Consider the following 17,473-nt stretch of genomic DNA (forward strand, 5'->3'; position numbering starts at 1 on the left):
CATTGCTGTGGGTCTGGAGTCAGATATAGGCCAGACCAAGTAAAGATAGAAACATACAAGATTGGGGCAGGAGGAGGCCATTTGGCCCTTTGAGCCTGCTCTGCCATTCTTCACGATCATGGCTGATCATCTGACTCAATTGCAGCATGGCAGCTTCCTTCCTGAATAATATTAGTCAACCATAGGGGTTTTTCCATCAATAGATAGTGGATTCATCATTAGATTCCAGATATGTGTTGAATTTAAAGTCCACCGTCTGCTGTGGCAGGATTTGAACCCGGATCCCCAGAACATTATCCAGGTGTACAGATTAATGTCTCAGCGACAATACCTCCAGGGTATCACTTCCCCTGTTTGAGAGTCTATTTTCTAAACCTTTATTATTGATATACTTCAGCTTTATCATTGCAGTCCTGTAGTCATGTCTGGATTTAGAGTATTTAACCTATGAGTCTGTCCATGCAGTCCTTATTGAATCAGCTGCTAAGCTGTCTCCTAAATTGACAGTATGGTAGGAATGCAACATACAATCATTACAGATCAGAGTTGCACTGCCTACTGGTAAATAGTAAAGCAATAATATTCTGGGCGTGACTGTGCTCACACCTGAAGAAGGTATCAAACACTTTGGACTTAAGAATATGGAGCCTAAAGGTGTTTGTGATCTGCTATAAAATTTGCAAGATGTGAGGCAGCTGAGACAGATTTCTTGAATTTCTAAGCATTTGTTTGAAATGATACAACAGACCTATAAATCAATGTTTAAAATATTAGCACTGATTCTGTGGTTTAAAATATTCCATATTTAATGATTAATTCACATATACTGTTGAGATTTATTTCTTTTCACTTGTGTTGGATCAAAGTAGATCTTGGGCTGATTCCTAATGACTTAGATCAGCCAGTATTTGAAGAAATAAAGCTAGCAGACTTTAGGTTAGCATGTGTGTCATAACAGTCCACAGCAACAGTGCTGCAGGTATATGTAACATGTGATGCGTTATGTAACAATCCTTTAAGTTTCATCTCTCAGTATGAGTGTGTGATATGCAGAAGACTTCCAACAGTGTGTTGTTACATAAAACATTCACAGGGTCTGCAGTTACCTAGTAACAGAAACAAAGTTAGCACTTTGACAAAGTGATGCTTTCAGATTAGATCATGTGATGTGAACTGTCATTTTTACCACCTACAGCTACTAAAGTGAATAATTGTTTAAAATCTACCTCCGCAGAGCTCGCGTATTTTTAAAGAAAGGAAGTAAATTGGTTTTCGTGCAGAAGTCATAATTAACAGATCTTCGGTCTCCCACTCCCACTCCCATTCTCGAAACCACACCCACCCAACACACGCACATCTCAAATTGATCCACCCACACATCCTGCATTGCTTAGGGCATAAGTGGGAATGGAAAACCTAGAGAAGATCATTCAGCCACTCAAACCTGTTCCATCATTGTTAGATTATGGCTCATCAGTGCATTATTGTGTGCATCTTCCATACTAATTGTTCACATCCACACACACACCACTGATCATCCAGGGGATGGACAAAGATTCACTTCTTTAAACAAGAAGGGCTTGACATTCTGACACTATTATTCAATACTCTTCCAACACTTAACACATTCCTGGCACTGCTTCTTTCACACTTGCACTCGCTTTTGCTTCTCTGTGCCTCCCCCACTCTATTCCAAATCCCAGCACCATCATCAACCAACCAAAACAGTCCATACCTGGTACTCCACTATGCTGCAGCCTGGAACATCTTCACAGTCTTACTGTCAAGTCCTATTTGTCCATCTTCCCTATGCTCCTAGCATGACAGTGCCTCAATGTAAAATCACCATCCTTACATTCAAATTCCCCCATCTCAGTGTTTCCTATTCGGTAAGCTCCTTTGGCTCTAAAATCCTCCTGGATCTCTGTGCTTCTCCGTAGAAACATGGAGGATAGGAGCAGGAATGCACTGTTTGAGCCTGCTCTGCCAAATGACTAGAATATGGCTGATTTTCTGCCTGAATGCCATTTCCCTCAACTATCCCCACATCCTTTAATTTCTTGAGTATACAGAAATCCATCTCTACCTTCTGACTTTTGCACATTTTTCAATTACCTCACCCCATTATTGATGAGCTTCTCTTCAGCTTCCTGGGCCTAAACCCAGGAATTCGCTCCCCTCCATTAAGAAGCTTTTAAAAATGTATATTCCATGTAACATTTTATTACTGTGAAACTCTTTGGGATGTTTTTAACTTTGATAAAGCTATGATGTTAGTTCCAATACAAAAACAAAGTTGCTTGAAAAGCTCAGCAGGTCTGGCAGCATCTGTGAAAGAAGAAACAGAGTTAACATTTCGAGCCTGGTGACCCTTCCTCTGAACTGATGGTGACTGGGAAAACATCAGTTTATATGCAGAAAATAGGAATGTAAGTTCCAGTTGTGTTTTGAAAAGGGAAAATTGTACTTGACAATCATGGCTTCACCTTTACAATAACCTCTCTCGCCCATGCAACATTGTCACTATCAACACGTGGGCACTGCATAAAATTATGGGGGGATATCTTGAACCCTAGGCTGTCTGCCTAAGGGGGTCTAGGTGCAATTTTCTCAATTTTTATCTCCAAACTGGTCAGGGGTTTTAATCTGGACTGTCAACTGTTCCAAGAGGTTGGGATGGGGGATTGTTTATCGGGACATGCAAGGTGTCACAGCTGTGAGACAGGACCCTAGTTCCAGTGGATCTTTTCTGTTTAATGTTGCAATGTGCATTTATGTTTCAGGATAAAGAATGCATCGGAGCAGTTAACGTCCTCTCAGCCTGGCCCTTGTCTGGATAAAATAAAACTGGATAGAATAAAAAACCATACACAGAAAAACTTCGAGCTGGTTTCCCAGGTGAAGAGGGACAGAGATCGTTTGATTTCTCTCTGTAAGTAAGACTTCTTGAGACGGAATGAGCTAGATGCAATGGGTTGTACTGTTTTTGTTTGTAATAATGCCACCTTACAACACTGGAGGAGTTTATTTGGGTCATCGTGCTTGTGCTGGTTCATTGAAAGAGCTATCCAGGGAATCTCATTCCTTCACTCTTTCCCTGTTTGTTACCTTTGAGTGCATATCTAATTCTTTCAAAAAAAAGCTATTTTTAAAAATTTTGTTTACTTATTTATTTGAAACCTGTTTGAACATTAAATATTAAAAGAATGATGGTGGTGGCAGGGGGGGCATGTGAACCAAAGCAGCAGAGCAGGATGGCAGAGGATATTAGGATGAACAAGCTGGGCTAGTTTTTTGTTTATTCATTCATGGGATGAGGGTGTCGCTAGCTAGGCCAGCATTTATCGCCATCCCTAAATGGGAATTAAGAGTCAATCACTGCAGGTTTGGAGTCACATGTAGGCGAGAACAAGTAAGGACGGCAGTTTCCTTATGTAAAAGACATTAGAGAACCAGATGGGTTTTTCCTGACAATCAACAATGGATTCATGGTCGACATTAGACTCCTAATTCTAGATTTTTATTGAATTCAAATTCCACCATCTGCCATGGTGGGATTTGAATCCAGGCCCCAGAATACTACCTGGGTCTCTGGATTAATAGATCATTGATAATACTCTACACTGTGCCTCTCCCAATGAACACGACAGGGCTGTAAAAAGGTTCATTGAGTAAGCCAGGAGGGAAAAGTAATAAAAAGATGCTGAAGGACAGGATGGAGTGTACAGCCAAAATTAGAGTTCTCTACACAGATGCACAGAGTGTAAAAGGAACAAATTAAATGAGTTGCATGCACAGATTCAAATTGGAAACTATGATACAGTAGCCGTTACGGAGACATGGCTGCAGGATGGTCAGACTAAACATGACATGTTGTAATGTTTACAGGAAGGATAGAGAAAATGGAGGAGTGTTATGGATTAGAAACAGAATCACTTCTGTGGTGAGGGAGGATGCAATGAGAGGAAAATACCCAGTACAGATCCTGAGTTTCTCTGAGTCTCCATAAAGGAACTAAAAACCACGGTAGGTGTTATAGAAAGGTCACCTAATAGCAGCTCAGAAGTGCTATGTTATAAAAATGTTGGAAATAGGCAACTCTGCAGTAAAGGCAGAGGAGGAATGGGGGATTTAAAACTTAACATCGACTGGGGGAGGCAGACAAGGACCTGCTCGAAAGTTTGTGAATTTCTAGAGTGTGTCCAGGATAGTTTCCTACGGCAATGTCTTGGATGTGATAAGGGGACAAGCAGTATTGGATGTACTAATGAGCAATGAGCCTGATTTAATTAGTGGTGAATATGAAAGGTTTGAAGGGATATGGGCCAAATGCATGCAAGTGGGCTTAGTTTAGTTTGTGAAATTTGACCGGCATGAAGGAGTTGGACTTAAAGTTCTGTTTCTGTGCTGTATGGATGTATGACTCTGTGACCTAGTAATTCATGAGTATTTGTCAAACAGTGATCATAATGTGATCCCGCGTCATGTTATGTTTGTAAGAGATGTATAAAGATTGGCTACTAGAATTGTGGATTCAGGTAAGGCAGACTTTAATGAGAGGAGACAGAGACTGTCATTAGTAAGCTGGGAAGCTCTGTGAATAGATAAAAACAACTTAGGATGGTGTTCAAAGAAAAATTTAATGCCATTCAGAAGCAGTTTGCACCCATGAGAAGGAAAAGCTCAACCTCACAAAAAAGAACAGCTATGGACAGCTAAGGAGGTAAAGGACAGCATAAAATTAAAGGAAAGGGCTTGTAAAAATGCAAAGAACAATACAGATCCCACAAAATGGGACAAATATATAGATTAACAAAGGCCGCAAAGTGACTTGAATGAGTGACTAAAAAGGATTATGAAATAAAACTTCCAAGGGACATAACAGACAATAAGAAGAGATTTTGTAGTTATATAAAGGGAAAGCAGCTGGCAGTGTACTAGTGGCCCACTGACGGCTGGGAGTGAGGACATAGTCAGTGACCATGGGGAGACAGCAGACATGATAAATGGCTATTTTGCTTTGATATTCACAGCAGAAATGGAGGATAACTTGCTGGAAGTGCCAAAGAAATTAACAAAGGATCAGAAACAGGGTAAACAGGGTAAGCAGCATAAGTAAGCTATCAACAATAGGGAATTGAATGGAACTGAACAGTGACAAATTCCCAGGACCTGCCGGCTTCCATCTGTGGGGTGTTAAAGGACGTAGGACAGCACATTGCCAATGCCGTAACCATAATCTCAGAAGTAGAATTGTCATGTGTAGTCAAGTACAGGGATACAGAAGTACAGTGAAAAGTTTACAATGTTGCCATTCATGGTGCCATCTTAGGTACAAAGTATCTAGGTACAAAATCTTAAGCAAAAAGTAAAAAAAAAGAAATAAGTTATAAGTTCCAAACTGCAAATCTTCCCTGGATTTGGGAGTTGTGCTTCTGGATTGGAAAGTTGCTCATATTACTTGCTCTTTAAGAAAGATGACAGAGGGAAACCAGGGAATTACAGAGCAGTGAGTATAACATCTGTGGTGGGGAAATCACAGGAGTCAATAATTAATGGTAACTGATCACCTTGGAAAATGACAATTCGTCAGGGAGAGTCAGCTTTGATTCATAAAGAGTCGGTCATACCCGACAAACCTGAATTTTTTTTGAAGAGGTGACATGTCAATGGATGTTGTTTTTTCTATGGACATCCAGAAGGTTTTTGATAAAGTCCTGCACAAGGTGGAAACCCACAGAACTGAGGGAAAATTACTGACATGGATGGGAAATTGGTTGTGTGGCAGAAAACAACAACTTGGAATAATGGGAAATTGGAAGGACGTGACTAATGGTGTCACACAGGGATCTCTGTTGGAGACTCAGTTATTTGCAATATTCATTAACAACTCAGATAATGGCATTAAAAAGCCAAATATACAAATTTACTGACAACATAAAATTGGGTAGCATTGTAGGCAGTGTTAACGATAGTATTAAGTTACAACAGGGTGTTGATAGATTAGGTGAGAGCTGTGGCAGAAGGATTTTAACATTAGCAAGTGTGAGGTTATCTATTTCAAATTGCTAAGGGACAATCCAGGGTTATTTAAGGAGGCTGTCCAATGAGATGTGGGGTTCAGGTGGAGAGCTCTTTAAAATGCTGTAAAGAGCCGCAGAGAATAGGCAAGAAGGCTAATGGAATGCTGGCCTTTATATATAAAGGGCTGGAGTGTAGGGGTGGACACATTATGCTGCAGTTATGCAACATCCTACTTAGACCCCACTTAGAGTACTGTGAGCAGCTCTGGGCACCACACTTTTGGAAGGATGTTTGGACACAGGAAGGACTTCAACACAAGTTTACAAGGATGATACCTGGACTTCAGGGGTTAAGTTATCACAGAATCATAGAATCCCTACAATGTGGAAACAGGCTCTTCGGCCCAACAAGTTCACGCTGACCCTCTGAAGAGCATCCCTCCCAGACCCATCCCCCTATAACCCACCTAATCCACACATCACTGAACGCTATGGGCAATTTAGCATGGCTAATCCATCTAACCCGCACGTCTTTGGACTTAGAGGAGAGATTAGACAAATTAGGCCTATATTCTCTAGAATTTAGAAGGCTAAGGGGTGATCTGATCACGGTCTTCAGGATGTTAACAAGGTAGATGAAGGTAAACTATTTCTATTGATGGAAGATTCTAGAACTTTTATAGATGTTGCAACATATTGGTAGCTCAGGTAAATTGGTTGGCTGTTGGTTTGTTCGTCGAGCTTGGCAAATGAATTTCAAATGTTTCATCTCCAGTCAAGAAGACATCATCAGTGCATAGGTGGGTGATTCCTCTGGTGCTCGCATTTATATAGGTTGCCTAAGAGCAGTTAATGTTCTCGATTTTTGATTGGTAGATATTTTAGTGGTTAATGTTCTCGATTTTGATTGGTAGATATTTTTTAGTAGTTAATGTTCTCGATTTTGATTGGTAGATATTTTTTAGTAGTTAATGTTCTTGATTTTGATTGGTAGATATTTTAGTAACCTAACTCAAGTTTGTGTTATGGTTTGTCAAGTCGCCATTTGATTGGTTGTTTGGAGGTTGTTTGAATCGTTTCTGCGCGCCTCGGATTTGTGGTGTTTGGTCTCTTCCGCAGTTCCGCTGAGTTCGTTGCTCCCTTGTCCATAATGGCTGGTAGGCTGGATCGATTTCGATGTGCTTGTTTATTGCTTCTTCAGATGAGTACCATGCCTCGATAAATTCCTGTTCTTGTTTGGTATTTCCTTGTGCCAGTACCTTCACGTTGTTCCAGTCAAACTGGTGTCCCTTTTGGTCCTCATGGATGGATACCAGTGACATTGGGTCGTGCCTTCGGGCAGTTACTAAAATATCTACCAATCAAAATCGAGAACATTAACTACAAAAAAAATCCACCAATCAAAATCGAGAACATTAATTACTCTTAGGCAACCTATATAAATGCGAGCACCAGAGGAATCACCCACCTGATGTCGTCTCGACTGGAGACGAAACGTTTGCAATTCATTTGCCAAGCTCGGCGAACAAACCAACAGCCGATTCTAGAACTGGGGATGTGGTCTGAGAATTGGGGCCAGCCCTTTCAGGAGAAATGTTATGAGTAGTGGAGATTTGGAACTCTTTTCCTCAAACGATGATCAATGCTAATTCACTTGTTAAATTTAAATCTGAGATACCCTTTTTTAATTAAAAAATTGTCTATCATGGGGTGAGGGCCCAAGGCAGACAGATGGATTAAGGCCACACGTTACCCATGATCCTATTGAACTGTGGAACAGGCTTAATGGGCTGAACAGCCTACTCCTATTTCTATGTATTTCTGAATTTCAAACCATCTGCCAATTTCAAAATTATGGCTTCTCAAGGCAGATCTGTGAGGAGGCCTTGCAGTGCAGAAGTTCCAGGTTTAAGTCCCACTCCAGGACTCAGTGCATAAATAAAAACTAGGAGCAGAAGATTACATTCCTGCCTTTCCCGGTTAAACTTCACCCCCTCCCCCAGTCAGGAATTATTCAGCCTCTACCTCAAAAATGTTCAACTATGTTTTCCCTATGGCTTAATGAGTTCATGAACCAAGTACAAGATGTTGATGAGGCCTTTTCTGGAGCACAGTTCTGGTCACCCTGTTATTGGAAGGGTATTATCAAGCTGGAGAGAATTCAGAAAAGATTTACTAGTCTGTGGCTGGAAGTGTAAGGTTTGAGTTATACGAAGAGGCTGGCTAAGCTGGGACTTTTTCCCATGGAGTGTAGGAGGTTGAGGGGTGACCTTATTTTATAAAATCATGACGGATATAGTTAGAGTTAATAGCTGGTGTCTTTTCCCTAGGGTGGGGAATTTCAAGACTGGGGTGCATACTTCTAAGGTGAGAGGAGAAAGGTATAAAAAGACTTGGGGCAATTTTTCTTTTACACAGACAATGGTTCGTGTGTGGATTGAAATGCCAGAGAAAGTTGTGGATGTAGGTATAATTACAACATTTAAAGGACATTTGGTAAGTGTCTAAACAAGAAAGGTTTGGAGGGATATGGGACACAAGCAGGTAGGTGGGGGATTAGTTTAGTTTGGAATTATGGTCAGCATGGACTGGTTGGGCTGATGGGTCTGTATCTGTGCTGTATGACTCCATACCCAATAAGAGAGAATCTAATCACCATTCCTTGACATTCAATGGTGTTACCATCCCTGAATTCCTGGGGGTTGCCACTGACCAGAAACTCAACTGGTCCCATCACATTAACAGAATGGCTACAAGAGCAGACCTGAAGTTAGGAATACTGTGGCGAGTAACTCACCTTCTGATTCCTCAAAACCTCCCCACCATCTACAAGGCACAAGTCAGGAGTGTGACAGAATACTCCCCACTTGCCTGGATGAGTGCAGCCCCAACAACACTCAAGAAGCTTGACACTATCCAGGATAAAACAGCCCGCTTGATTGGCACCACATCCGCAAGCATCCACTCCCTCCACCACTGATGTTCAATATCAACAGTGTGTTCCATCTACAAGATGCACTGCAGAAATTCACCAAAGATCCTCGGACAGCATCTTCCAAACCCATGACCACTTCCATCTAGAAGGACAAGGGCAGCAGAAATATGGGAACATCACCACCTCCAAGTTCCTCTCCAAGACACTCACCATCCTGAGTTGGAAATATCTCACTATTCCTTCACTGCCACTGAGTCAAAATCCTGGAATTCCCTCCCAAATAGCATTGTGGGTCAGCCCATAGCAGGAGGACTGTAGCAGCTCAAGAAAGCAGCTCACTACCACCTTCTCAAGGAGGGTGACTAGAGATGGGCAAAAAATGCTAGCCCAGCCAGTAACGCCCACATCCCACACATGAATAGAAATAAAAAATGCCTCAATTGTCTTTTGAGGAAGTGAGTTCCAAAGACTTGTGATCCTCCGAAAGAAAAAAAACTCTTCATCTCTGTCTTAAATGGGTGCTCCACTAATCTTTAAACAGTGACCCACAGTTCTAGATTTTCTCAAAGTCCCTTCTACTTCCACACTGTAAAGATCCCTTAGGATCTTATGTTTTAATCAAGCCACCTCATATATTATAAACTCTAGCCTATCCAACCTTACCCTATTAGACAAACTGCCGTTCCAGGTACTGAGGAGCAAGGAGGTTGAGTTCCTAACACAACCAATGAATGAGGTTATTGACTTGCTCGCCAAGCTGGCTTGTTTTTGTTTTAATGTTTTGTCACCATGCTAAGTGACATCATCAGTGGAGGCTCCACTTAGGTGATGTTATTCTACTCCGCTCGGAATTTATACTGTCCAGTCTTTTAAGGTAAGTACTGTCATTTGGGGGTTTTGATCTGTATGGGTTTATAAATGGGGTCCGTTTCTATATGTTTGTTGATTAAAGTATGGGTAGAGAGCCATGTCTCTAGGAATTCCTGCGTGTGTTTATGTTTGGCTTGGGCTACTATGGTTACATTGTCCCAGTTAAACTGATGGGCTTCATTGTCTGAATGTACAGATATTAAGGAGAGTTCATCGTGCCCTTTTGCTGCTAGCTAATGTTTGTGTATTCTGATGGTTAGGTTCCTTCCTGTCTGTCTGATATAATGTAATACCACGCATAGATTGCCACAAACATTACATCGGACAGAGAGGTGTGTGGCATGTGCCCATGGTAACCCCCTGGATTTCGAGAAAGTGGGAAGAATTGAGTGAAAAGTTATTGAGAGTGAGGACTAATTCAGCGAGGCGGAGGAGGGTTTTGGTGGGAGTGGGGGTACTTTAGAGAGGTAAAAACTGAGGGCCTGCAGACTGTCTTGTTGGGTGTGGATGTGTATAGGGACCGAATGTCCGTAGTATAGGTGAAGCACTGGAGGCCAGGGAACTGGAAGTTTCTGAAGAGGTGGAGGGTGTGGTTTGTGTCCTGGATCTAGTTGGGGAGTGACTGGACCAAGGGAAGAGAATGGAGGTAGGAAGAGATGAGTTCCATGGGGCAGGAGCATGCAAGCGACGATGGGTTGGCCAAGGTATTTGGGTTTGTGGATCCTGGGGAGCAGGTAGAACTGGGCAGTGTGAGGCTGGGGTACTGTAAAGTTGGGGTGGGGTGGAAGGGAGGTCACCATTTGCAATGAGGTCATGGGCAGTTTGGGAGAGTAGCTTGGTGGGTCATAGTGGGGTCATAGTCAACGGGGAGGTAGAATGTGATATTGGAGAGTTTGCGTTTGGCCTCTGCAACATAGATGTCCATCCTTCAGACTACCATCGCCCTGCCTTTGTCAGTGGGTTTGATGGTGAAATGGAAATTGGTTTGGTGAGAGTGGAGAGACCCACGTTCAGAAGGGGAAACGTTGAAGTGGGTGATGCTAACTGCCAACATGACAATGAAGAGGTCCAGTGCGGGTAAGAGGCCGTGATGGGGTGTTCAAGAGGAGGAGGAAGGTTGGAGGTGGGAGAAGGGGTCCCTAGAAGGTAGCTGGGAGTTTTTAATCGAAGAAGAAGGCATGGAGGTGCAGACGGAGGGAGTAAAGCTCCACATCATGGCAGGTACGGTACTCATTTCACTGATCATCTTCAGCTGGCCCAAAACAGCCAGCCTATCCTGTTGGTCACCACCTGTTTCAAATCCCTCCTCCCCATGTCCATCCTCTGCTTTCTCCAGTGTCGCAGTGAATCAGAGCACACGTTTAAGGAACGATTAAGGAACGATACCATATCTTCTGCCTGGGCACCTTACAGCCCAGAGGACTTAATATTGAGTTCTCCAATTTCAAATGACCTTCCCACCCATCCCCTGGCTCCTTTTCCAGCCCCGTCTCCTCCCTTCCATTCTACCTATTCACCCTTCCTTTCAGCTACCAACCAGATTTGTCCCTCCCATTGACCAATCAGGTCGTACCTACCACCCATGCCCACCTATCACCATAATTCCACTACTCTCCGCACTCCCTTTATCTGCAGCTCCCCCTCCCCACCACCTCCAGCCCTGAAGAAGGGTAATACCTGAAACATTAACTGCTCCTTTCCTCCAGATGCTGCCTGGCCTGCTGTGTTCTTCCAGCCTCCTATTAGTCTACCTTGGATTCCAGAATCTGCAGGTTTTTTTTCTCTTGTGGTGAACATCAGTGGCCAGCCTATCCCCAGAAATGGAACAGAGATGCTGAGGAAGGAATTTGATATGATTTGATTTGATTTATTGTAGTCACATGTACAGTGAAAAGCTTTGTTTTGCAAGCAGTTCAGGCAGATCATAACCAACAAGGATATACAGTCCATAGAGCGTTTAGACAGGTGAGGAATAGAAGGTTACAACTGCACAGGAGATGCACAAAGCAAGATCAACAATTATCTGAAGTCAGAGCGGTTCATTCAGCCTCCTAATAACAGCAGAAGGGAGGAGTCAGAGATGGGCCAAATGAAGGTGAAGGCAGGTTGGAAATTAGAATTAATTCCTGGATTCCTAATTGCAAATGAGAGACAGAAGCTGCACCAACAATGTCAGAAAGAGTTGTGGGTGGGGGCTCAAGTAGGATTGGAACAATGAATGTTCCACCTACCCCACAAAGAGGCAGGCATAACTGGTCTTAATTTAAGTGGCAGCCCATTGCCCGCAGGGATGGATCTAAAGGTGGAGTGGAGCCAACAAGCTGGCATGTTCAGACCACCCATCTCCACGTATGGCCAATCAGAGCCTAAACATTGTGTTCCATTACTCAACTGGGAATAAAAACTGTTCAATCAGTTACCCTATAATAGCTTCAAAACCAAAACTTGGCAGAAGGGCATTTCACCATTTTCTGAAGCCAATGAGAGTGATGTCAAGTTAACAAGTGCTTCTCAGCATCAAAGAACTTTGACCTTTCTTGAACAACCAATAACAATTGAAGCTGGATCGAATGTCACGTATTAATTAATGATTGATAGATTTTGTTTTCCAAATGTATTAAAGAACATGGAGCAAAAGAAAGGCTCAATTTCAGCATTGTCTCTTTAAATAGACACAAAGGACTCTTTGGCCTTTTCCTGTTCCTATAATGTTGAAATAACACGGGATTAAAAATGAAAAATATCCCAAAATCTTTCCTGATAAATGTGATGAACTAATATGGAGCAAAAACGACCAAAGATTAGAAAGAAAATCTACTACCAGTTAGGAGCAGGAAAATGAAACTGATTGGACAGCAATTTCAAAGTGCAAGTGCGGTGAAAACCGACCATTTGGCCTGCTTCCATCCGGTAAGCTTCTAGGATTCTAATAATCCTATCATCAAGATGAGAGACCACAAATGGTGATCTAGATCTTGTTCTGTGCACCAAGACACAAGCAAGCCTTTGCAGACTATACAGAGAAGAAGCATGAGACTAAACCCTAGAGTTGGGCTTATGTTGTAATGGAAGGTGAGGGATTTTCCTTTGAATCCCCCAGTAGTTTAATCTAGATAAATGTAAGATGCTACATTTTGGAAAGGCAAATTAGGATAGGAATTATACACTTAATGGTAAGGTCCTGGGGAGTGTTGCTGAACAAAGATACCTTGGGGTGCAGGTTCATTGTTACTTGAAAGTGGGGTGGCAGGTACACTGGATAGTGAAGAAGGCATTTGATTTGCTGGCCTTTATTGGTCGGTGCATTGAGTATGGGAGTTGGGAGGTCATGTTGAGGCTGTACAGGACATTGATAAGGCCTGTATTAGAATACTGCGTGCAATTCTGGTCTCCCTGCCATTGGAACAATGGTGTTTAGACTTGAAAGAGTTCAAAAAAGATTTTAGAATAGATTCCCTACAGTGTGGAAATAGGCCCTTTGGCCCAACAAGTCCACACCGCCCCTTGAAGCATCCCACCCAGACCCATTCCCCTATAACCCATGCACCCCTGAACACTATGGGCAATTTAGCATGGCCAATCCAACTAGCCTGCACATCTTTGGACTGTGGGAGGAAACCGGACCACCCAGAGGAAACCCACGCAGACACGGGGAGAATGTGCAAACTCCGCACACACAGTTACCCCAGGCCGGAATCGAACCCGGGTCCCTGGTGCTGTGAGGCTGCAGTGCTAACCACTGAGCCACAAGGATTTTGCCAGGATTGGAGGGTTTGTGTTACAGAGAGAGGCTGAATAGGCTGGGGCTATTTTCCATGGAGCATCGGAGGCTGGAAGCTGAGGGGTGACCTTATAGATGTTTATAAATTCATGAGGCTCATGGATAGGGTGAATAGTCGGGGTTTCTTCCCTGGGGTAGGGGAGTCCAAAATTAGAGGGCATAGGTTTAAGGTGAGAGGGGAAAGATTTAAAAGGAACCTAAGGGGCAACTTGTTCACACAGAGGGTGGTGCGTGTATGGAATGAGCTGCCAGAGAAGGTGGTGGAGGCTGGTACAATTACATTTAAAAGGCACCTGGATGGGTATATGAGTAGGAAGGGTTTAGAGGGATATGGGCCAAATGCAGGCAAATGAGACTAGATTAATTTAGGATATCTGGTCAGCATGGACGTGTTGGACAGAGGGTCATCTTTAAATGCGGCACTATCTGCCACAGTGAGATTTGAGTACATACCTCAGAACATTAGTCTGGATTACTAATACTGTGATATTACCACAATGCCAGCACTTCAATAAGGTGATTTTAAAATGGGTATTAAATCAAAAAGCAGCAGAGCTTATTTCTAGAGGGATAGAATAGAAATTAAAGAATTTATAATACAGCTATATAGAATAGTAGTTCAACCTATTGAAGTATTATATGTGATTCTAGTCTCTCTGAAACTGCCTTTCTCACTGCACTGTACATGTCTGTACACTGTATAAACTACAGTGGCTCACCACTCTGCTTAGGGATGGGTAGTAAATGCTGGTTCAGCCAAAACGTTCACATCCTGTCAATGAACTTTTTTCTAAAAGGGGGAATAACAAGCACTGGAGAAACTGTAAAAAAAATGATAAAGATTATATCAGAAATGCGAGCTAATACCTACCAGGTAATGATTGATGGTCTCGATTTCTTTTCCTTTGAAAATTATAAGATGTGAAATGATCATATAGAGGTCTTTTAAAATTGTGAAAGATTTTAATCGTGTGGTAATAGAGAATGTTTCCTCACGTTGGGAAGAACAGAACTAGAGGCCATCAACAGAAGGTAGTAACCAAGAAATCCAATAAAGAACTTGGAAGAATACACTTTAGATAACAAGCTATGAGGAAACAGAACTTGTAATCTCAAAGATAATTACACAGTTGCACTGAAGGAGTGGCTTAATGAGCCTATGATAGTGATGGATTGAAGTGAGGAAGAGTGAGAAAGTGGAGCATATCAGCTTGTGCTAGTTGGCCTGAATGGCCTATTTCTGTGCCATATATCTAACCTAATCCTTACTTTGTCTCAGACCTCACATTTATTCAGATTAAGTAGTGCAATGGAAATTAGATAAATACAATCAAATTATCATCGCATTGCAGGACTAGTTGACTCCAGCTTGGTGCAGATACATTCACAAATGCTCAACTAAGGGCAGGATCACTGAAATATTTCTTTATGTTCATAGATGGACAAAAACTGAGCCTGGACCTCAACACAGCCCATCCCCAGTTCATCCTGTCTGATGGAAACAAGACTCTGACTCTCTCACCGAAGAGGCAGTCTCTACCCAAGAATACCGAGAGGTTTGACTGCTGCCAGCAGCTTTTATGTGCCGAGGGAGTGAAAGCCGGCCGCTCCTACTGGGAGGTGGAGGTGCTGGGAGACAGCGGTGTGTGGAAAATTGGCCTCTGTTACAGGAGCATCAGCCGTAAGGGCAAAGGAACAGAGTGTTTACTGGGGAGGAACTGCAATTCGTGGTGTCTGTACTCATTGGTGGGCACTGTTTTAGCCCTTCATGATGACAATGATACGAAGCTAACAGTGGGAAACATTTCCAGGGTGGGAGTGTATGTAGACTTTGAGGCTGGGACCATCTTGTTTTACAGTGTCTCTGACAGGAAGCTCACCCTGGTGCACACTTTCCAAGAGCAAAACTTCACCGAGGCTCTCTACCCTGCCCTGCAGATTGGTGACTTCACCACATCGCTGTCTCTATGTACGCTGAAATAATTTCCAATCTGTGATTGGTACAACACATTCAGGAGGCCATTCAGCCCATTGTGCCTGAGCTGGCTCTCTGAAAGTGCTATCTGAAACCCACATGTTTCTTTTAATTAATAGCTGGGCACATTTTCCCCATCAAGTATTTATCAAAATTATGATTAGACTTGGGAATTTATAACTTTACTCCCTGCTTTATTTTCATTATATAAAGTACTTCCACTCAAACAGCCTCATTGAGAACTGTGGGTACGTTATCCCTTTCAACTAAGTGTACTTTAAGTTGAGAGGAATCCCTTACGACAGGGTTTGTCAATTTTAGTTTGCAGGGGTTACCCTTTGCAGCATGAACAGAGAGACCCCGAGCTGTTAATGAGGACAACGTGATTGGTAAAGGATGTGGCTTTTGGAAATAGCCATGGCCAACCTTGTGAGATCATTGTGACTCTCAGCTGCCCTGTGCTCAGGTTTTGGGTTAATGGGCCTCCCAGAAATCTTGGTTCACTCTCTGGGGTTATTAGGATTGCATTTCCCAACATCTACCCCATTCTAGTTATTTCTTCAGTCAGTGAAATATCCATGGATAGCTTGTTGAATCTAGGATCACTTTTTGCTTCTTGCCCCAGTTCCCACCTCTCCATCTCATCTGGAGTTGGTCATCACTCAGATGTCATGGCACTTGGCTTCCAGAAAGTCACAATTCCACTTTCATGAGCCGTAGAAACGGTTTAGCATCCTCTTCCAAGCAGTGCTGCCCCACCTACCAATTAGAAACGCCTGAGGAAAAAATGGTAGGTTCCTGGAGCCATGATGAGCCTGGACAGTGGACATGCTAACTTGACAATCAAAGGAAAGTCCAGTCCTGTGTACTCCCACATTTCAGATCCATATTTCTTCAGTGCTCTTGGCGTTTTGATTTGCCTTCTTTGGTTGACTCCCCCTCCCCATTTAACCCTTTGACCATTTTGCTTTGATTAGGACAAGTGCCACTCAGCTTTCTGTTCAGTATTCCTGTTGTGGCTATTCTAAAATTGATATCTGTTTGCTGCTGCTGTTGCGCTGGAGTCTGCAGAATCTGAAAATAATGTTGATACTTTCTGCAATCTGTTGGTGCCTGTGGAATAGTTTGTTTAACAATTCCTCGGATTCCAGTGTTGGTACCTGTTACGTGCTTATTCTGTGATAGAATAACCTGAACGCCAATGTTAATCTTGGGTACTTTGCTAATGGACAAAGAAGCTGCTGAAATGTGAAACATCTTGCATTGTTGAAACATAAAGCATTTGTTGTAATTAGAAACTTGATGTGTCATCATCTTTTGAAAGACTTGCATTCATGTAAACACCTCAGGACATCTCAATATACTTAAGGAACAATAAAGTACTTCGAATTGTCGTCACTGTTCAAGATGGCAATGTGGCTGCCATTTTTCACACAGTAAGATGTAACAGATCATTAGCATTAACAAACTCATAATCTGACAATAGGCTGTGACATTTAGACATTATAATTAGGAAAAATTTAGTCTTTGATTTTGAGTTGTCCTATTGTATTGATCATACGTAAAGGAACAAAATCACCAACTTTTGATCATTATCCACTGGTCCTAGGCTAAGTGGCGAGAACATGACTGAATGGGGAAGCACCAATACCAAAGTCTCTCTCTTCAATTAATCAGCATGTCAATGGGAATATACATATAAAAGTAAATCAAATAGTCCTTCAGTCTCTTCTGTTTCAATCCAATCCCTGAAACACTTGTGGTTAACACAAGACTTTCAATTTCAATCTAACATTAGTGTTATGAACTAATGGCATTCCCTGAGAGTGAGCAGTATACTTGTCCAGAGTAGTGGAATATAGAGAGCAGGAGAAGCCCTGTAAGAGTGA

The 17,473-nt window shown here is 42.4% G+C and overlaps 1 protein-coding gene across 1 annotated transcript in view; it reads left to right on the forward strand.

Moving 5' to 3' along the window:
- Window positions 1-16,851, forward strand: part of LOC125465926 (E3 ubiquitin/ISG15 ligase TRIM25-like) — a 33,431-nt gene extending 16,580 nt beyond the window's left edge. The window contains exons 5-6 of the mRNA XM_048559933.2: window positions 2,784-2,932; window positions 15,048-16,851. Coding sequence (XP_048415890.1) covers window positions 2,784-2,932; window positions 15,048-15,592 — 694 coding nt within the window. The 3' untranslated portion in view covers window positions 15,593-16,851. The remainder of the gene's footprint in view (window positions 1-2,783; window positions 2,933-15,047) is intronic.
- Window positions 16,852-17,473: the final 622 nt, after the last annotated feature.

This window comes from Stegostoma tigrinum, chromosome 30 (genome assembly GCF_030684315.1).
Source record: "Stegostoma tigrinum isolate sSteTig4 chromosome 30, sSteTig4.hap1, whole genome shotgun sequence".
Taxonomy (NCBI): domain Eukaryota; kingdom Metazoa; phylum Chordata; class Chondrichthyes; order Orectolobiformes; family Stegostomatidae; genus Stegostoma; species Stegostoma tigrinum.